Genomic DNA, 22,576 nt, shown 5'->3' on the forward strand with positions numbered 1-22,576 from the left:
CTCTCTTATCCTCCCTTTTATCTCTGATCTATTCTGCTTTCTCTAGTAGGTGATTTCCTGCCTGTTCCTCGGTGGACCCACAACACTGCAAAATTCAGAATCCCTTCCCACGTTTTACTGTATTCTGTACAAGAAAGGCTCCAGAACCTAGCTGGCCACGACTGAATCCTCCTTCACAGGAAGTGGGGGTAGGGTGAAACAATGCCGTAAATACTCTAAAATCTGTATGTTTCTTGTCCCATCAGTTATGCCATCTGGGATGGGGTGAAACCAGGATGAGATGTCATTTGCAAAGGAGGCAGAGCCCATTTCTGGATGCTTTGGCACCAAGGTAAGTTTTCAGATGGCTGTTGCTTATTTCCTATTGAAAGGGCAGGGTCGCTGCCCACAAATGGGGAGGGAGAAGCCAGAAGAAAGAGAAATCCAGTGTGGACTTCTCCTGTTTTTTCTAATAATAGAAAGTTGGCAGAGCATGTCATGCAATAGAAAGTGTTTGATAAAAATAGCATCTGTGAAGCTTGAGACTCAGCTGGAGATTCATGGAAATGAAATGTTTTTCTTCCTTAAGTATTTCCATACTAGTGTAATAATTCTGTCTCATTAATGAGAGACATTTCAAATGCTGCTTCTTCTGACCAAAACGGATTTCTTTCCCAAGGTCTAATAGTGGGGGAGGTACCAGCAAAAGTCTGAGAACCACCCCCACTTCCTTCCTGCCCACCCTGGTGGTGGGTATGGCTCCATCATCCTCGTACCCGCTCTTGACTTTGAGACAAGGTGTTGGATCCTCTTACACCAGCTTGTGTGAGGGGAGATATGGGAGAAGGTTTTCCAAACAAGCCAGTGTCACAGAGTCACAGGGGCCTAATTAGTAAAGTTAACTGTGTAATATTATTACAACATGGAGGGGGCTCTGGCACCCCTCAGTAAAAGTACAAAGTAGATAGAGGCTGATGTCTTTCCTTCCTCACTCAAGCATCTTCCAAAGTGTCTGGGAAGAATTTCCTTTCTTTACAGTCTCCTCTGGCTATCAAGGACCCTGCAGGGGTGTCCCCCTTAGGTCAGGATGGGAACCCAAGATCTGGCCTTTCTCAAAGCACATCCTAGAGCCCAGTGAATTACTGTCCTCATGACAGTCGTCTCTGACACCCAACGTTTCCAGGTCCCAGCTCCTTGATGTCCTGCTCTCGGTTAAGCTTCCTTTACAGAAAAGCAAAGCTGAGCCAGACTAAGAATAGATGAGAACAAGTGACCAAGTGGCACCTTTTAAATGACCTGTGTTTTTTATTGTTTCATATTTTTAAATTATGGTAAAATACATATAACACAAAATTCACCATCTTAACCATTTTAAGTGTACAGTTCAGCAGCATTAAGTACGTTCACATTGTTGTGCAACCACCACCATCATCCATCTCCAGAACACTTTTATTTTGCAAAACTGAAATTCTGTGCCCATTAGACAACAACGCCCCACTCCCCACTGCCCTCAGCCCCTGGCAACCACCATTCTACTTCCTGTCTCTGAATTTGATTCCTGTGTGTATCTCATGTGGGTGGAAACCTACAGTATTTGTGTTTTTGTGACTGGCTTATTCACTTAACATAATGTCCTCAAGGTTCATCCATGTTGGAGCATGGGTCAGAATTTCCTTCCTTTTTAAGGCTGAATAACATTCCGTTGTGTGACCATACCACCTTCTGTTTATCCATGCTTCCATCAATGGACACTCGGGTTGCTTCCACCTTTTGGCCATTGGGAATACGCTGCTATGAACAGGGGCGCTCTTTTCAAGATGGTTTTGACCTGTTTGTATTTTACCAGGAAGGTAATGCAAATGGTGTGATATTTCAGGGATCTGAGGCAGGTTGGTGAGTGCTGTTTTAGATGGAAACAGACTTATTGTCGCTTGCATCAAACCATGTCACGTGCATAGAAGGCTGCCCCAGGATACACGTCCTGGTATCATGTATTTTGTATCTCCTCACTGGAAAGGATGTGAAGTTATGCCCAGTGGGGGAAAAATGTTTCTGACTACAAATGCTTCCCAAGTCACTTGGCCGTGGGAACTTTGACAGTGGTGGACTTTCAGGCAGTGACAGTGGGAGGTGACAGAGTGATGCAGATACAAGACTTTGCCGTGAAACCCGGCAAACACGTTTCTGCATATGGGCTTCAAGTATCTCCTGTCCTGGCTGTTAAGGCTCCTTGCTGATTTGCATCTTCGCCACTCCCCAAGAGCTCCTGCAACTTCAGCTCTCCTAACGTTCTCCCCATCAGCATTGCAACATGCTCAAGTCTTTACAAACACAAAATTGCAAAGCCAAAGCCTAGCTTCTCCCTGAGGCCTCCCTCCCTGGCCTTCCCAGGTTCTATCTTCACTCCCGGAACCCACCCACTCCTGTTCTCCTAAACCCACCATGCTCTGGCTTCTGCACCCATGCTTCTCTTGGCTCTCGGTTCTAATGTGACCTTGCCGGCCTCCTGGTTGGAGCTCCCGACGGACCTGATCTCAGCCCCCTGTTCAAGGCAAGAGCCCAGCATCCTGAGAAGTTCAGGCAGGTTGCTTCAGAGGCAGTCCCTAGAATCCCAAGAATTTCTCCTCATCAGGAGAAGGCGTATGGTGTCCTGGGGAAGGTGTGTATTTATAGAAACACATCCTTACAAACTCAGAAACAAGAACATTTACAATTTATCTTCCAGACAGTGGCTCATAGAGGTTAGGAGATAAACTCCATTACCGTGTTTCTCCGAAAATAAGACCTAGCAGAACCATCAGCTCTAATGTGTCTTTTGGAGCCAAAATTAATATAAGACCTGGTCTTATTTTAATATAATATAAGACTAGGTATAATATAATGTAATATAATACCCGGTCTTATATTAAAATAATGTAATACCAGGTCTTATATTAATTTTTTCTCCCAAAGACTATTAGTGCTGATGGTCCGGCTAACTTGTATTTTCAGGGAAACATGGTATCAGACCTCGATACCTCTCCCAGCTCTGCCAGTTGCTAGCTGGGAGACCTTGGGCAAGTTACTTAACCTCTCTGTTCCACCTCACCTCACCTCTAAAAATGGCAATCATAATAGCACCTACCTCGCAGAACTCTTGGGAGAAATAAATAAGATAATGTGTGTCAAATACTGAGTGTACATGGCTCATAGGAAGCATTTCATAAGGAATAGCTCTCATTTCTACTTTTTATTGGTATAATTTGACCTTAGTATTTAAGTCTTTCTTGATTTTCATACCTGTAAAACTTGTATGAACAAATGTGGTAAGCCTCGGGGGTTGATTGCAAAATTCTCCGGAGAAGGATTGGTGTCCTAAGTGATCAGGAACACGGTATTTCAAAGGACAGCGTGAGGACCTGCAGGGAGAAACATCACGTAGAGGCGAATAAAAGGCAGAATCCTCGAATGAGGATGAAGGTTTTTAAGTGTTGGCGATAAACCAAAAGACACCGGCGCGTGATGAAATGCTTGCTTGGTGATTAGCATCAGGTAGGTTAACTGATCTCTGTTATGCAAATACAAACACAGGCTGAGGAAACCGCCACTGGAGAGACGGTTGGAACTGAAATTAGATAATAGTCAACAGTCTGGCCACCAGATGAGGGACCTACTGTTTGATTAATTTTATAAAACTGTAGACCTCATGTTAAAACAAGCAGAAAGAGTCCAAGAACAGATTGCAGAGTACATGAATTGGTATGTGAGGCTGACAAAATGGCTGAAATACAGGCAGAAATGCAAGGACACTGAACTAAAACTGGCACCTGCTCTTCCAATACAAAGGCTGGAAGGCAGCTGGGCAGCGGTGAAGTGTCCCAACCTGTGCTATCCAGAGGGGCAGCTGGTAACACCTGTTGCTCATGGAGGCTTTAAAGGTGGCTTGTGGAAATTGAGATATTCTGTAAGTGTAAAATACACACAGATTTCAAAAACTAAGTAAAAAAAAAAGTAAAATATAACACTGATTTTTAAAATGCTGATTAGATGTTAAAATAAGAGTTTGGTATAAATGTTAGGTTAAATACTAAAATTAATTTCAATGTTTCTTCTTACTTTGTAAATATGGCTTCTAGAGGATGTAAAGTTACACACAAGGCTCATATTCGTGAATTGCTTTATATTTTTATTGGATTGCGTGGGTCCAGAGGGCCCCACACTCCCCTTTCCCCACCCAGATCCAACTGATATTAATCATGACCTTGGACAAGTTATTTAACCCATTGAAGCTTCAGTTTCCTGTAAAAGAGCGGTTGTGAAAATTAATTAACAGTGTTAGCAGAGTGCCTTGTACGTAACAGGTATTCAACAAATGGAAGCTGTTTTTTCTGTTATTATTTAAACCCAAAGAGCCAAGAGTTTACTCTATGTCAGTATCAGTATGTATTTAAGGCAATGCTTGAGGTGCCTTCACAGTCTACCCATAAGAGAAGAAAATCTGCCCACCTTTTCGGGCAGAGCTCAGTGGTTTTGCCTCCCAGGGCCATCTGATGGTGTCTGAGACATGTTTGATTGTCCAATGCTGGGGGAGGAGCCTGCCACTGACATCCAGTGGGTAGAGGCCAGGAATGCTACTAAACATCTTACCACGGACAGGACAGCTTCCCCTCTCCCACCACACCCCAAAGAATTACCAAGTCAGAATATCAGTAGTGCCCAAATTGAGAAACCCCGAATTAGAAGCTCTTGGTTATTTACGGACTTTGACTAATCAAGTGCTAGAAATGTGTAGCACAAGGAGAAGTACAAACGCCATCCAGGTGCCTTGGACAGCACAGTGCTGTTGAAGCGGCACACCTACCAAGCAGCACCACCATCACCATCAGCATCACCCAGGAAGTTCTTAGAAAAGCAAATTCCTAGGCTCCACCCCAGTCTTGCTGAATCAAAACCTCTGAAGGTGGAGCTCGGAAATCTATGGTTTAATAAGCCCTCGGGGTGATTCTCATTCATTCAAGCCTGCCTAGCGGGGCAGTTTCCTAGCGACCAACTCCTGCTCATTCCAGGTCTTAGCAGTAGGTGGCAGCAAATCCTATAACATTGTTGTAACACCCTCTGAAAGCCGAGACGTTGCATGTTCAAGCTAAATCAACTGGAACCGGGCACTTGAGCGTTTTTTGCACTAGGCCGCAATGAATGCCAGCTTTCTAATTTTAGGAACGTTAGGGGGGGAAACATGGATCAAAGTCTTTCACGGTTCCTTCTTCGTCACATAAGTGCTTCCAGGATTTTGAAATTATTCAGTTCTAACTTATGTTACGAAGCCATATCCTTCAACAGAGAATGTAGTGAATAATCCAGTTGGGACTATTCTCCTAAAATACGTCTGAGCCTATACCATCCCCAAATCATGAGAGTAAATCATGTTTGCGGTCCCCGGCCCCTTTGGGCCAAGCGTTGGACCGGTCACACACCGGAATGGACCGTTGGCCCCTCCTCTACGTGTAGACCAGACTGGTGATGATGCACATCTCATGTTTCCCTGGCTCTTCTGTCAGGCAGGTACATTTAAATTAGTTCAGCAAACCTTGTTCAGAGAAAGAACAAGTGCATCACAGTTCAGGGAATTTTCCATCTGAGCCACAGAGGGCACCCTCCGCTTCTCCACGGGCACCTATGGTCCCTGTGAAGGCACTGAAGGGCGAGTGACTGTCAGATGAAGGACGGGGGAGTGGACATTATTTTTTTTTTCCTGTAAAGCGGCTGAGGGATGTGGCTTTGGGGTTAGGCCTCATCCCTGACCTCTGACCCTCTAGACCCGGGTTTCTCAATGTGGGACCCCCATCCACCCATCCATCAGCAGCAGCAGCACCTGGCAGGTTGTTAGAAAAGTCGATTCCTGGACCCCATCCTAGACCAGCTGCACCAGAAGCGCTGGGCGTGGGGCCCGGCGAGCTCTGTTCTGACAAGCGCCTTCTCCTCCTCCCCACCCCTCGCGGTGATGATGCAGATTCAAGCTCGAGAACCACCACTCTCTCGTCCAGAGCATCTTCCTGGTTATTGGCCGGGACGCAAAACCATGTTGCTATTGGATCTCATCACACTTCTGCCAAGAGGTGAAATCTAAGAGCCCCCGTCTTGATGCCCAGCGTCTTCTTCAGGTCACTTACCTGAGAACACCTGAGGACACTGAGGTCAGTTATTCTACATGAACCTGTGCCGTCCCTGGGCTCAGAGGGACATAAAGACACACCAAGTAAGGTGTCAGCTCTCACCAGCTTCCAGGCTACTGTAGAAGGTGGGAGTGCCACAGGGGACAGAGCCCAAGGGACCTCCAATGGTGTAGCCCTGACTGCATGTGGCAGCAGAAGGGAGGCATGCACACGGCGACATTCCCTTCCTGTCCGTGCGCGTCCATGCTCTCACACCCAGCTGCTGCTCCAGGCTCCCCCCTTCTCCTTCCCGCTCAACAGCCCGCCTCAGGTTTCTTTTTCTTTCCCCCAACTTCCCGTATCTCTTGTCCTATTTCCCCACACCCCGTTCTGGTTTCGTTTTAAATCACGAAAGTCCTGGGATACATCTAGCAAAAAACGGAGACCCCAGAGAACAGGAGGAAAAGAAACAATTGAGTGGAGAAGGACAGATTTCTGTTCAGGGGAAAGACCGAGAACCCCCAAGCGCACTGGAATAATGGTTGCTCCCCAGTGCGGTGAAAGCCTGGGGAAGGGCGACTGCTCTGTGGGCTGCAGACTGTGGGAGAAGCTCCGGCGCGTGATTGTTCCTGCGGAAGCCTTGGCCCGTGAGGGGGCTTCAGGTGAGCAGAAGGGAAGGAGAGGGCATCGCAGCCCCATAGCAGGGAGGCGCTGGAGTGTGAGGGCAGTCCGTTGGGATGGGGCATGTGATGGGGAGTCTTGGGAAGTGAGGCTTGATGGGTCTCCAGATTGACAGGGTGACAGTTAAAATCTGAGTTCGATGCTGGAAGTACTAGGGAGGTGTATTAGGTTCTTGAGCAGAGGAGAGCTGCACGTAAGAATAAGTTATATTGGTATTGAGGAGGCATCGTCTATGACAGGGGTCACAAATTCAAACACCTGCGTGTGAAGTAGGCCGGGTAAGAAGCGATAGGGTGGGGTGGCTGTGGTGAGCTGGAAAGCATGTGTCCACTCTTACATGGGCAGTGACAACACAAATTCGGACAACTATTGCCGTAGAGAAATAGAAGCCCAGAGCTGCCAAATCTCCCAGTTTCTCAAGAGAACTCAGAACTCTGATTTCTTTTTCCTTAATGTTAAATGTCTTTATTTTCAAATATGGCAGCTAATTAACGTTTTGAAAATCTGGGCCTCTGGCCGGTCACTCTGACCTGCATTTTTAATCCGACCTGCGGGTTTGTACCATACTCTTAAAATACTATTGCTATTGTTTCTTCTTAGTTTCTTCCCTCACTCTTTTCTATCAAATCCATTTACTGAAAGCACAAAATAAATATAACATTCATTGATCATGAACAGTGTACTGTTTTAAACCCTCACATGGATTATCCCACTTAATTCTCAGACAACCCTATAAGATTAGTCACTCCCCTTTCATAGATGAGAGAACTAAGGCTCAGAGGGGTAAAATAATTTGCTACAGATCACACAGTAAATGGGAGCCGGGGCTCAAACCCAGGTGATCAGATTCCTGAGTCACGCATTTAACCAGTGTGTTTTATCCTTTCCTGTATATGTCATATGTCAGTCATGTTTTTTCCTCTTTCAAGCAGGAGCGGTATTCATAAGGTTGCATTCATCTTCTTGTGTTAAAATAGCAGGTTCGCTTTTTTACTCTCCATGGCTTTGGTACATAAGTTGTGTTAGTCTGTTCTGGTCCATTGGACAAACTGACTACCCACAAGGTGCCAGGCACTGTGGGACACCAGTTGTCCAACCAACTTCATGAAACTTTTAATAGGGGATATTGACAAATAGAAATGCAAAATGTCAACATGATATGGAATCCCATGTTGGGATAACGGCATCTTCAGTATGCAATGAAATCTCACAGTGGAGTCCTGAACTTGAGGAAGGGGTGGGTCAGGGACGACGTCTGGGGAGCAATGTCATGGGGGTTGCGTGTCAAAGAACTCTGAAGAGCACCAAGGTTCAAGAGGCCGACCCCTGGAAGAGCCAGAGCACACAGGAAAGATCAGGATAGGGGTGATAGGCATCAAGAAGAGTCAGAGGACAGCAGGGTCGAATCTACCCAAGAAGGCTAAGAGATAGGAGGAAGAGCCAGTGCAAGGTATCAGGGTCGATAGGCTGAGGGGCAGTTCCCATGGGAGAATAAAGGTTTGTTTGTACAGTAAGTGGATGAGCTGAATCAACTGAAAGGCAGGAAGAGGGCATTGCTTCAGCCAGCACATGGAAAGGATTGACGTCTGGCAAGCTTCTCTACCTCTTATTGCCTGTAGGACCTTAGGCATGCTCCTTTGCCTCTTCTCGGTTTTCTCACCTGTAAGATGGAGTCTCCCACTCGTACAGTTCAGTGAGTATTGCATCACATGCCTGGCCCAGGGCAATCACTCAGACAATGTGAGTTATTATTATTGCTGTAAGACACTTGGTAAATGTTTGTTGAATGAATGAAAGAGAGCAATGGCATAAGTGACCCCAATGATACCCACTGGAGGTGAGTGATGAGGGCAGGAGCTTAAGCTTGAGACTGGCCCATGATTCCACTCGTCTTTTGAGGACTGGGAAATAAGGGTTACATTCACTTGAATGAGATTTCAGCTTTATCATAAACTCCAAAGGAAGCCGTCTGGTCCCCCTGAGAAGCAGCCTGCCCAACAGGCAAGTGTGATGACAGATCCTGCACTTGAATCAGCCATAATTTGGTGCTGAGGCTGCTGATTTTCCTCAAAGGGTTTGTCTGCACTCAGGCCCATCTAGCATTCCTGCAGGTTACATCACTCCACGCAGGTGCGGACAGTCCTGCCGACCGAATGCTCTCTCCTGGGCAGTTGCAGCAGCCTGGCACCTGGCACAAAGGAGCCCATCTGGTGGCATTATGCAGCCATTCAGGATGTGTGCCAGCCATGCTGGCTCCCAGTGATTGGCAGATACAGCTGCTGCCCTTGCTTCTAAATAACGTGGGGCAGGACAGTCTCCCAGCCAGACGGGTAGTTCCAGGTAACCGTGGGGATTCCCACGAGGCACAGGAAAAGAGAGAAAAGCTGTGTAAAATGATTACAATCGTGCTTTCCATATATGCAGTCATTTTGTTTAAGGAGCTCAGCTGCTGGGGTACATGCGGGTTTTTCACCAGGGTTTCTGTGTCAGCAGCTAAACAAGTGCCCTGATTTTGAGGCAGTGATGAGATCTTCTGGAGGAAGGGACCTCAAAAGTGAACATCTGGCTTATTATTATTTTTTTAATGAAATCATTTCCATGGCAGTGGGTCTCAAACTTAGCTGTGTCCAGATTCCTGTGTGGGGTAAGACACACACAGGGCTACCTGTTCTGAATCAGTAACTGCACGGCCAGACCTAGGAACCTGTATCGTTAACCAGCTCCTCAGGATTTCTTTCTCAGTGAGGCCTTCAGGCTGCCTGCATCCAATCACCTGGGGAGCTTGTTTAAAAATGCAGGCTCCTTGGCCCCCACCCCAGACTCACTAACTAGGCAGCTTTGGGTGTGGACGACTTAATTTTAACAGGTTCCAAATTTAACAGGCCCAAGCCACAGGTTCCTCAGCGATTCTGGAACACATTTATGTTTGGGAATGGTTGTATAAATGGTTCTGACACACCATGACACTTCGGAAGCCTCTGATCTGCAGCAATTAAGCTTGAATTTCCGTCTCGCAGGCCCTAGATTTTTCTTTACCTGACTCAACTAGACTTCCCTCAGCAACCAATAAAATGTTGGCCAACAAACACAAAGAAGTAAAGAAAGTAGAAAAGTGATGTAACCTGAGGCCACGTTGAATCTGAGGCCAAGAAATTGTGATGGAAAAATACCAGGCTCCTCACCTTGACTGTGGGAAAGCTTTGGAGGGTGCAAGGGAGTGGGTGAAAACCTTCTGAAAACTGTCCTTTGATGAAGGGGCTAGTTGTAGTCAGCACTCTCCTCCTGAGGGAGAGGCTGCTGCTTCTAAACGTGCATCGCTCTTTACTCCTCCTGGCATTGGAAACTTGGACCCCAGCTGTCAGATGCCTGGCCCCGGCCTTAGCCTGCAAGAACAGACCTCCAGGGAACAGAGGGGCGCAGTGCATGTATCTGTGCAGTGTTTCAGGGCAGGCGCTGCTGCCGGCTCCATGGAGCCTTCACCGTCCTGTGTCCCCTCTCACGGGGGTCAGCGTGAGCAGTGTGAATCCCTGGGGAGCCAGTGCAGAGCCAATTCTCTAGGAACCTGGCCGGCCAGACAATGGCCTCTCTGTTTCTGCATTCTCGGGCACCCAGGCAGTTAACCTAGAAACCGGCCTGGTGCCTACGGGGGGCAGGCAAATTTCAAAGCTCTCTTTGGGCCCCACATTTCATAGACTGAGAAGATGCACTTTCCTCCCCAAAGTACAGGTTTTCCATATTCTTTGACCATGAGGTCTTCAAGTGGGTGTCTTTCCTCTGGCTGCAGCTAATGATCCCTGGGAGAGTTCATAGGGTTCCTGAAGAATTTCCCCCAGAAACTCCTGGGATGAGGGGAACTCTGTCCATCCAGTGATATGGACTGGGAACCCTCCAAGTGTCCTTCTCCACCCCCACGCCAGCCAGCGATCAAACAGCCATCCAAGAGGCCAGAAATGGGCATTGAAAAAAATTTGGTTTTAAGCTCATTTCATTATACTCCGTATCATTGCAAAAATTAAGACAGCTTGCCAAAATGCACACAGTGTATCTCAATCAGAGGGAGAGAAGCAAAGAGAAGACAAAGGAGGGGAAACAGACAACACCAGGTTGAAGTTTTTGCATAAATGCTTTGGTTTGCTGATTAAAGACAGTACACAGATTTGGTTCTGAGATTTTTAGCAAGAAAAGAAGTGATCGATCTTAAAGGTAACCCAAATAGTCTCCATACCTTCACCCTTTCCTTCATTAAAAAAACAAAAACCACAAAAAACCCACAAAATTACATTTATTGAGTTTCTACTACGTGCCAGGCATTGTCCCAGGCACTAAGGATAGACCCATATGAACAAAATGAAGTCCCTGTTGTCATGGAACTTACTTTCTAGTTGAGGGAGCTAAGCAGTATACAAGTAAACAAAGATAGGATGATAATATCTCCTCTGATGCTAAGTGCTCAAATAAAAATGTAACAGTGTACAGGGATATATCTATTGTAGATAGACAATTAGGGAGGTGCTCTTAGGGAGTGATGTTTGAGCAGCAAACTGAAGAGTGAAAAAGCGAGCTGTGTGGATGTGGGGGGAAGAGTGCTTTAGGCACAGAGGGCAGCATGTGCAAAGCCCATGGAGCGCGAGGGCAGTTGGTGTGTCTGAGGAACAGCTAAGAGGTCAGCAGACTTGAGCACAATGAGGAGAGAAGTGGTGGAGGGCGTGGGTGCCCTGGGAATTGTGCAGCATGGCAGCCCTGGGGAGGAGACGAGGTCAGAAAGAGAACAGGACCTAACAGACCATGTGATGACTCTTACGCTGAGTGAAATGAGCAGCATATGAGTGTTGAGCAAAGAGGCGATATGATTTCCAAAGATCGCTCTGGCTACTGTGTGGGAAGGAGGCTGTGTGTGTGTGTTTGGGGTGGTGGTGGTGGTTTGCTAGTTTTCCAGGATTACCATCACCAAATACCACCGATGGGTGGCTAAACAACAGACATTTATTTTCTCACAGTTCTGAAGTCCAGAAGTCAAGATGTTGACAGGTTGAGTTGGTTCAGAGGCCTCTCTCCTTGGTTTGCAGATGGCTGCCTTCTCCATGCGTCCTCATCTGGTCTTTTCTCTGTGCACAGGCATCCTGGGTATCTCTTTTTGTGTCCAGATGTCCTCGTCTTGTAAGGACACCAGTCAGATTGGATTGATTAAGCCCCACCCTAATGATGTCATTTTACCTGAATCACCTCTTTCAGGGCCCTATCTCCCAACATAGTCATCCTATCCTGAGATCCTGGGGGTTAGAGCATCAACATATAAATTTGGAGGGAATAATTCAGCCCATAATGAGGCAAGATGGAGACCAGTTAGGGGGCTGGCAAGAGATGATGGTGGCTTCGTCTAGAGGGATAGATGTGAAAGTGTGAGAAGCAGTCAGATTCCTCAAATATCTTCAAGGTAGAGTAGGATTCACGGATGGATTGGATGGAGGGTGTGAAAAAAGAGAAGTCAAGGGTGGCTCCAAATTTTTTTGGCCTGAGCAACTGGAAGCATGGGGTTGGCATTTATGGAGGGGGGGAAACTAAGGGAGGAACAAAGCTGGGGAGACCCTGAGATCAAGGAGTTCAGTTTGGGGCATGTGAAGTTTGAGATGCCTGTTACCCATCAGAGGAAATGTCAAGCGGCCAATAGGCTATACCAGCTTGGAGTTTAGGGGAGAGGTCAGGGTTTGCCAACATAATTATCCTTTGTCAGTTCTATGGTTTCTTTTTCATAACAACTTTATTGAGGTAATATTCACATACCATGCAATTCACCCTTCTAAAAGTGTACAATTTGGTAGATTTTAGTATGTTCAGAGGGTTTTGCACCCATCACCACTAATTCCAGAACCTTTTCAAAAAGAAATCTCATCCCCATTAGCAGTCACTCCCCATTCCTTTCTCCCCTCAAGCCCTTTGCCACAACTAATCTTTCTCTCTCTATGAATTTGCCTGTTGAGGATATTTCATAAAAACGGAATCATACCACATGTGGCCTTTTTGCATCTGGCTTTTTCCACTGAGCATAATGTTTTCAGGGTCTATCCATGAGTATCAGTACTTCATTCCTTTTTATGACTGAATAATATTCCATTGTATGGCTATGCCTTATTTGTTTATTTACTGCATCAGTTGGTAGATATTTGGGTTGTTTCTGCTTTTTCTCTATTATGAATAATGCTGCTGTGAACGTTCATGCACAGGTTTTGTGTGAACCCATGTTTTCAGTTATTTTGAGTATATACTTAGAAGTGGAATGCTAGGTCACAGGTTAACTAACTCTATGTTTAATATTTTGAGGAACGTCAAAACTGTTTTGTAAAGCAGCTGTACCCTTTTCCAGTCCCACCAACAATGTATGAGAATTCTAATTTCTCCACATCTTTTCCTGTACTTGTTATTATCTGTCTTTTTTATAATGGCCATTTGAGTGGGTGTGAACCTCTCAGTGCAGTTTTGATTCGCATTTCCTGGAAGACTAATGATATTGAGCATTTTTCATGTGATTCTTGGCCACTTGTATGTCATTTTTAGAAATATGTCTATTTGAATTCTCTGCCTATTTTTAATGGGGTTGTTTGTCTTTTTATTGCTGAGTTCTAAGAGTTCTTTATATATTCTGGATACGAGTCCCTATGTAATATGATTCTCTATTCTGTGGGTTTTCTTTTCCTTTTTCCTGATGTTCTTTGAAGCACAAAAGTTTTTGATTTTAATGAACTGACGTATAAATTTGAGAGCCATCAGCGTATACCGGTAGATGTTATTTTAAGCCACAAGACTCCATTAGAACCATTAGGAAGTTGGTTTAATAAGAATGGAAGTATCCAAGGACTGAATGCAATGTTGGCCGTCATTCATAGGCCCAACATATGAGAAGATACCAACAAAGGAGACTAAGACAGACCCCGCTCCCTTTCCAGGGTGGCAACAAAAAATTCAAAATTCTTGTTCTTCTTTTAGGAAGTGCAGTTCTGGTCCTCTGTCTCAATTCTCTCCAAAGCCGTGCAGACACCAGGGGCCTTGCCCATTTAAGTGAGGAGTCCTTGTTCCCCCCAGGCCCCCTAATCACATGACCTCATCGCTTCTGCCCTCGGTATTCTCATCTCAGACCACCTTCCCTTTCAAACAGAATGTATGACCACATGCATCACTTACAGCTCCATCTATTGGAAAGATTTTCTGTCCCCATCTCATCCAAGACCACCCTTGAATGTGGCTATGATGCAGCCACTATCCATTTTTGCCTTGCACCCAGCAACTAGGCAAACCTATCTATAAAGCAAGCTCAGGCTCCCTCCTCTTCCTTTAGCTGGTCTTAAGGACACCCAGCATGGCATAGGCGCAAGCTGGGCAGGGATGCTTGTGTAACTGTGATAGGTGACCTAGGAGTCTAGACATTCCATCAATGCATACTGATCACAAATATACCGTTTCCAACCAACAACATACTGCTGCTGGGCCCACCTAGCTCTATGACTTGGTGGATCTGACTGAAAACCCAGCTCATACCAGGCAGACACATGATCACTTTGTGTCCAATGGTCAAATGTTCTGTCTCTACCAGGGCCCAGTAACACAACAGGAGTTGTTTCTCTGAAGGGGAATGCTTATCTGCTGTACATTGCATGGTCATGATCTAGAATCCTGGGATGGCATCATGATTCTCCCACTGGGTCTTTCAACAATGTGTCTTTTACTTTGGAGGGATATTCTGGTTTACCTCTGACCCTTGGACTCCTAAAAAGGTGCCTGTGGCTGGTCCCTGAACCTTCATAGCACTCGTGTCCCACCCTGTGGCGTTCACTTGTCTTATCAAGGCTTCCAGTGTGGGACCACCTCTTGCTTTTCCTGTCTGATCAGCCTGATGCCATCAAGATAATGCATCAGTGTGATGTTCTGTGGGAAGTGCAGGTGGTCCAGATCTCCTTGGACTGTGTTATGACAGAAGGTGAGAGAGGTAAATGAGCATGGAAGTAAAATTGTAAATAAATGTCATCAGTTTCACGATCATGGGAACTGTTTCCTGATCCTCTTTTCTAATAAAAATAGAAAACACGTTCACTGAATAGAGAGTCACATACCATGTACCTTAGACCTTCTTAATCTTCTGTAGCAAAAATGCCACATCAAGCACAGCAGCTGTGATCCGGGCCACTGCGTGGTTTAGGGGCAATCATCTACAGTCATTTTCTCGATCCTCTGGTCTCTGCAGGGGTCTGACTGGCAAGTTAAATGAAGATGCGCGAAGGACCACCCCCCTTGCATCATTTTGATTTTTAATGGTGACACTTCTCCATCCCTTCAGGGTACAATATTTTTCATTTACAGTATTGGCCAGGAAGGAGGGGGTGGTTTTAGAGGTTTCCATTTGACCTTCTCCACTATGGTAGCTCTTATGCCACAGGCCAAGGACCTTTCTCTTAAGATGGATCCTTTCTCTTAAAGACCTTCTACCCCTCCAGTGAACAGGTTCTGGATCTGAAAATTGACTTCATGCAGGAATTGAGCAGGGCCATCACTTTGTATTGGGCCAATTGCCCTCAGTCTTCTGCTCTTCCACTCTTGCTTTTTCTTTCCTCCTCTTCTCTCTCGCTTTCTCTCATTATAGATATGAAACATCACCATGTGCACTGCCCATCTCCTTTGCTCCTAGGAATGTTGTGCTCTATCAACAATCTCCACAGCTCCCTACAGGTCAGTCTCCCTTAGCTGCCCCTCAAAACTTGACAGTTGTTTAGGTAAAAGCCACCAGAGCTGGATTCTGAGGATTGACGCCTGGCCTCTGTTATTTGAGAATGGGGGGTCATCCCCATGGATAGTAACAAGTCCAGCTCTGTGACTACCTCTCTGGCCTGCAGAGCAGGGAACTTAGTGATGCTAAGTTAATAAGGTCTTGATGGCCTTTAGTTAATGGTGTGTCCTCTAGGCCCTCTCATGGGACAGTCTCCTAAGGTCTCCTGGCCTCTTGTATCCACTCCAGCAGTTTCACTTCCTATAGCTTCCTTATTCCTTTCTCTACTGTCTTTCAAAGCAAATCAGGCATTTCCATTTTGTTCAGCTCGGGCCATCACTTTCTCCAGGCTTCTAACAGCTGTTGGATTTGTTGTCTATTCCTATGGAACAAATTCCCAAAAGCTGGTGGCTTAAAACAGCATACATTATCTCATAGTTTCTATGGGTCAGCTTGGTTTCTGTGGGTCAGCTTGGAAGTGGCTTAGCTGCATGGTTCTGGTTTAGGAACTCTCATGAGGGTGCAATCAAGGTGTCAGCCCGGGCTGCATTGTCTGAAGCCTTGAGGGAGGCTGGAGGGTCTGCTTCTAAGAATGCTCACTCGGCTGGCAGTCGGGGCCGGCTGGGATGCTTCCGTTTTGCTCCACGTGGCCTCTCTCTTCCCTGTGGCTTCTCCAGCAAGACAGTCTGGACTTCTTTACATGGAGGCTGGGCTCTGTGTGAGGAAGAGAGAGACAGCATGCCAGAAATAGAGAATGTGCCAGAAAGAGAGGAAGAGCCTACAATTAAAGTCAGTCTAATCATGGAAGTGATATCCCATCTCTTCTGCCATGTTTTACTTCTTAGAAGTGAGTCCATAGGCCCAGCCCATACTCAGGGGGAAGGGATTACGCAAAGGCATGAATACCAGGCGTCAGGGGTTACTGAGGGCCATTTTGGACGCTGCCTACCATAGCTACCCTAGCAGCAAGTTTCCCTGAACACTTGGGGTCCTTGATAGGGTGTTAAATCCCAAGTCTCAAGAAAGTGCCTCCAAGTCAAAGTATTTGAGTCTCATGTTCTTACTTCTTGATCAAGAGCCCTCGAATCTAATCCCCACAGTGCTTCTCTGGCTCCTGTTGATGCATGCTAGTTAGTTCTTACAGTGCTCATTGTACAATCTCTTTCCTCCCTTATCAGGCCCAGCATGTCCTGGAACTTAATCCTACTTACTGGAAGACGAGGGCAGTTTCTGAGAGGCCTTGTGGGAGAGAGACCTCTGCAGCATCGTCCAGCATGGGGAGGCGCTAACTCTTACTAGAAAGAGGTGGGCTACCCTGCAGTCACCTCACGAGGGCATGAACATGAACAAGGCCAGCGCTTGTTCTATCCAGATGTCCCTATCTCACATTCCAACCAGGGTTCTGACCTTAGCATAGCAGCCGGGTGACGCTGAGCTTTTAAATGTCTCCAGACCTTTGAAACTCTTAACAATTAAGTTCTGCTTCTGTTCCTCAGCTATGTCACCTTTTCTACTGCAGGAAATAAGGTCTCTTTGTAAACTACCAAATAAGCCCTCTGGCTCTCCCACTTAGCCTTTAACTCTTTGGTGATGACCTTCAGTTTCTCCTCCGTGGCAGGGCTTCAAAACACCTTAGCTAACCCTGCTGTAAATAGAGACGTGCCCACCGACCCAATGTGAGTCCCCCTACCTGTCAGGCCATTTCCTTCTACCAGGGTGCTTCCCCAGGCCACCACCAGCAAAACTTCAGCAGTTAGTCCGCCACCTGTGCCCGGACTCTATGCCCCCCAGTCTACGCAAAATGGTGTCCCCTTTGCTTTCCAGGTGGTAAGCGAGGCAGGCCCCAAACCCCATCTTTCTGCCTGCTCTCTAACCATTCCTATCCTAATTTGGGTTTTCTGAGAAGCAGATGCCAAGTAGCGATAAAGTGTAAGAGATTTGTGAAAGAGGGAGGGATCAGGTCTAGGCAGGGAGCGTCTTCAGCCTGTTCTGCCAGTCTGGTATCTGTTTAAAGGAGACTGCAGGGAGCACGATTTGTTAGGAAAAGTCTCGAACTATATGTAGCATGGTTATAAGAAAGTTTCAACCAGGCCAGTGGAGAGTCCTTAACCAGAATGAGAGGGATCACGCACTGGGACGCCACCATGCTCAGTCATTGCTGGGAGCAGCTCTGGAAAGCCAGCTTCTCCCCAGCTCCTGGCAGCTGCAGGAGAGCCAAGCAGCCTTGTCATGGTACCCAGTCTGCAAGTGCCCTGTGTCCTGAGAACAGTCTCTGACCTGCTGAGAATATGTAATGCCTAGAACCACCAAGCGTCTGAACTTGAGGTCCCTCTGCCCTAGGACCCCAGCCAGATGTCCCTCCTGGGCCCCCCCCCACTCCCTTCACTGGCCCTGGGTGCAGACCTGGTCTCAAGAATGACAAGTGGTAGGGCATGGAATTGTGCAGAGGCGAGCAGAGACCAGGTGGGGCATATATGGCCTCCTTGGAGGGTCTCATCTAGGATTAACTGGTCAGGCTTGAAAAACCTAGAACGCGGAAGGTCTCTTGACAGGCAGTGTTTCACGGGGTTAAGGCCCCAGTCAGAGACTTGTCTGGTGATGGGAAGGGATTCCAGCTGTGTTCCTGTCCTGCCTCTGTGGATTGAACTTCCACCATTGCGCTCACTCCTTTGTCTAGAGCATAACCTTCTCCAGGCTCCTCTTTTCAAACTATATTCCTCATCCTACCCTTACTTCCCAAGAATGAAATGGCTGAATCTCACGTGCTTCTCTATGCACTCATTTTCCCGGGCCTTTCCTCAATCCCAGGAATGATGCTAGAGAGTAGAACTGCGCTGGAGGCACATTTTGGGGGGACGGTGGGGGAGGGCCGCGGTGAGGAGTGCTCAGGGCAGGCAGAGGAAGCCCCATCCTGAAAAAAATGAAGTACTGCCTAACAGATTGCACTTCTGTGCCAGGAGGATGCAAGTGATTATATTTTTTTCCAAGTGGTATTTGGCCACTTTACCTGCCTCCAGGTATTCTGGGAAGATATCTTTGTGTCTTTGAGGCAAGAAAACCACCCTTAATATCGTGCAATGGGGTAGGCTGGGGAAAGGATAGAATCAGGCCATGTGTCTGTCCCCTTGGGTGCCTCTTGCAGGTGTCGAAGAGAGGGGAGGATGTCAGAGCCGGCTCACTCTACCAGAACACTTTCATGTTGTAACCTGCTCAGGGTGAAAATTATCCCAGCCCAAACCTCTGGAGGAAAGCGATACCCCCTTCCTTTGCCCTGTGGCCTCGCAGGACAGAACACCTTGTTCCTCCTGGAGAGCAGACCGCTGTGATTGTTCTCATCCACGGACAGGCAGGCTGCCCTTGCTTGTTTCCAGCAGCAAGACAAAGAGCCGATGCAGAAAGACCTAGCCTGGAGATTGGCTTTTGATCAGGAGCTCTACACGCACCTCACGGGTGGAGGGGGTAAGGGCAGGGGTGCATGTCTCAAGGAGACAGACCTCACAGTGGCACCTCCTCTGGCTGGTAAGAAGCATGCCCACCCCAAGCTCTATAGCACGGAGGGACCTGGGGCTGGTCGCCAGGTGTCTGGGCCTCTGCTTCTAAATTTGGGGATGGATGGATAGATAGATAGATAGATAGATAGATAGATAGATAGATAGATAGGTGATAGTTGGATAGATAGATAGATAGACAGACTGATAGATTGGTAATAAATAGATGATAGATAATAATGATACCGCCTTCATAGCCTTGTTTTGAAGTTTAAGGGGAATGAGGTGTGAAAAGTATCCATGCCTGGCCTGGCATTCTAACCTCTTAATAAAAGAAAGCTGCTGTAAGTGTGGGTGCTTCTGTAGTGGATATCAGAGCAGCAAACGTATTCTGCTTTCCAAACTCAGATGTGTCTGAAATGTGATGGGTCACCTCATTATTCTTAAAATGTCAAATGAAATTCAAATCTAAGCCCTCATTCTATCAGGCTTTCAGGAAACTCAGTCTCAGTTATTCTAGCTCTTCCATCCCAGGTTTCACAGGGAGCCCAGACATTGGGGAGAGACCTGCATTTGCCACAGAGGACTGAGGTATGTCCAGGCTTGGCTGAACCTGAAGCCTGCGGACTCTGTACTTCTGTGCCTCCCAGGGCGCAGGACTCCCAGGCCCGGCTCCCACACCTGCGTCCCTGAGCCCACCGTGAAACTCTCCCCCCCTCCGCCGTGAAACTCTCCCCCCCTCCATCGTGAAACTCTCCCCCCCCTCCCCCTGTGTCTGCAAAGGGACCTGCAAGGGAGTGTTGCCACGGCTCCATCACTCACCAACGTGCAGATCTCCCTCTGCTGAAGGAAATCCTGCTCCTCTTCTCCCAAAGGCAGACCCCTCCCTCTTCTGGCCCTTTGAGCCCCTTACCGTCTGCTCTTCAACTTGGGAAGATCTTTATAAGAGAGAAGGACAGGCTGGTTTCAGATAGCTTCTGTTGTTAGCTTCACATCACACAGACTCCCCTATGGCAGGAAGGTGGGGGTGGGGGCAGTTGTAAGAGAGTCAAAGGTACATTTATTTACTTACTTATTCAAGAAATCTCCTCTCTGTGTCAGGTGCCACTCTAGTACCTGAGAGCCATTAGTGAACAAGTTCCCTCTCTCCAGAGTCTCACACTCTAGTGGCGGTAGTCAGATGGTAAGAGCATAAACAAACATAGAGGTGATTTTGCTTAGTGTTAAAGTGCTAGGAGGAGAAGAAATGAAAGTACTGGAATAGAGAGTGAATGGGAGTGAGAGAGTTCACATTTGGTTGGGCAGCCGAGGAAGCCCAGAAGGTCATGTCTGAATTAAGACTGCAGCCATGAAAGATGTGGACAGAAGTGGTCCAGGCAGAGGGAACAGTCTTGCTGTGGGAATGAGCTTGGCCTGTTCTATCACGAGCAAGGTGGTGTTGCAAAGAGAGGCTGGAGAAGTAGTCGGGAGCCAGACAAGTGCTTGAAGGTCAGATCATGACCTTTCAGGCCGTGGCAGGGTCCCATAGAAAGGATTGGAAGCAGAACAGTAACAATCTACTGTATATTTTTAGATTGAACTTTGGCTGCTGGGCAGAGACTGGTTTATGCTTGTCAAAAGTGGAAGAAAGAGACTAGGGAGAGGCGGTCACCATGGTACCCGGGAGACGTTTGCCTCATATGCTGCAGGAGGAGCAGGGCCTGTCCCATCACAGTAGACCGTCAGTGTCAGCATTCTGATTTTGCCAACAAAAGCAGCATGGCCTCCTTCCACCTTCCAGTGGTCATTTTAATTATATTCTTTCTTACGTCCCTTTTTCTTTAGGATTAAACATATTTAGTTTCCCACTAAGTTATTTTAAATGTTGTGCTCTGTCACAGTCAAATGAATTGGTGTTTATGAGTAAAAGCATATTTTTCTAATGAGTTCTTTATCTTGTCCCATCTTCCATTCTGGTTGGTGTTTCAGAACCTTACTCATCCTTCTCCATCCTCTCTCTTATCTTCTTGTAAGGCTTGGATTTGGTCAAATCCTTTCCCCAATTTTGTGTCATTCCCTCTGTATACTGTTAAAGATACACTGGGGCATATTAAAAATTTTGAGTTTCTTTGACCAAAAATCAATTTCAATCAGGTAGCACCAAATTGGAAGCAAAGAAAGGAAGTTATTTGATTGGCTGTCGCTTAAAGCCTAGTTGACTATTTGTGATTGGTTGTCCGTAGGTTTCAATTTGGTATCCTGGAGGCATTTACAGGCTTAGATATTGGTTTGCTTATGTAGGCTGCCACAGCATTAGAGACACCTCAGTCGAATGGCCTCCTTGTTTAATTAATTTAACAGTACCCTTTGCTGCTCTGCAACGAGGAAGGAGACAGCAAAGGCTAAATAAAGACTGCTACAATAAAAATCAGTCATGCTTAGTCATAATCATGCATTTCGTAAACACTATGTATCAGGCACCAAGCTAAAAATTTACCTCATTTTTTTTTTTCATGACAATCCTCTGACATAGATACTTCTGTTACAGAAAAAGAGAAGCTCTAGGAAACTAGACAAATTTCCCCAAGTCTCACGCTAGAGTGAGTGGCAGAATGGGTTTCTTAAGGTTGGATAACTCAGTTTCAAATCAGAAGGATGTGGAGCTATGTGAGCACAGACTACACTTCGGTTCTTCGCACTTAAGTGACATACGCAACATGCAAATTCAAGTTCTGATGCAAATAAGCACCTATTTATTTTCTGAGTCAACCATTCAGGCATCGTCTGTGGCAAGCCTGTGGCTCTGAGGGTAAGACTAGGCCTTGATTGAAAGTGATGTTCCTGTCAGTCCAGATTTGTGCTTACAGAAGTGTGATGGTCCCTGGAGGCTGCAAGATGTCTGCCCAGCAATGGCTCCTGCCCGCTGCACCTCCACTGCAAGAATACAGAGCTGGTGCGGCTGCTAAGCCCATCCTAGTCTAATGCCTCTTCATTTTCATGTCTGGCTATTGTTAATGACAGTTCTCTCTCTCTCTCTCTCTCTCTCTCTCTCTCTCTCTCTCTCTCTCTCTCGCTCTCGCTCTCTCTCTCAATAGAATTAGGATGTACTGGAAAATGTGGCTTCTGTATAAGAAGCTGAAAATCCAAAAATTGCCATCTGGATATTTTATGTCTCCTTGCACAATAAGACATCCTTTGAAGACAGCACATTTTGGGGGCAGCCTGGCAACGTCATCAGCAGCTTGCTTCCTCCTCATGCTTCCTGCTCCCAACTGCTGAGTTCCCCTCTGTAGCTTGAGTGGAATAGGAGATGGGTCAGTGGGTGAAGACTCTAAGGCTATGCCTGCTTTGTTCTCTGCCTGTGACCACCAGCAGACCCTTCTCACTGTCTTTGCTCATGCTGCCATAAAGGTTTCTTTTTCATTTTTTGAAACCTCAAGGAAACCTCTTCTAGTACAGTCTGACCCTCATTCTCTGCATAGCCAGCCCTTTGATTGTTTCATGTATTTTATGAGGGCTGGCATAGCTTCCTTGAGAAAGGCAGGGAAGTAGATGGTAAGCATGAG

General features: G+C 46.6%; 1 protein-coding gene across 1 annotated transcript in view; it reads left to right on the plus strand.

Annotated features, from left to right (window-relative positions):
• The first annotated feature begins 294 nt into the window (after nucleotides 1-294).
• Nucleotides 295-22,576, plus strand: part of ARHGAP26 (Rho GTPase activating protein 26) — a 446,018-nt gene continuing 423,736 nt past the window's right edge. The window contains exon 1 of the mRNA XM_081036347.1: nucleotides 295-331. Within this exon, the coding sequence (XP_080892473.1) occupies nucleotides 316-331 (16 nt within the window). The 5' untranslated portion in view covers nucleotides 295-315. The remainder of the gene's footprint in view (nucleotides 332-22,576) is intronic.

Source organism: Rhinolophus hipposideros, assembly GCF_964194185.1.
Source record: "Rhinolophus hipposideros genome assembly, chromosome: 23".
Taxonomy (NCBI): Eukaryota; Metazoa; Chordata; class Mammalia; order Chiroptera; family Rhinolophidae; genus Rhinolophus; species Rhinolophus hipposideros.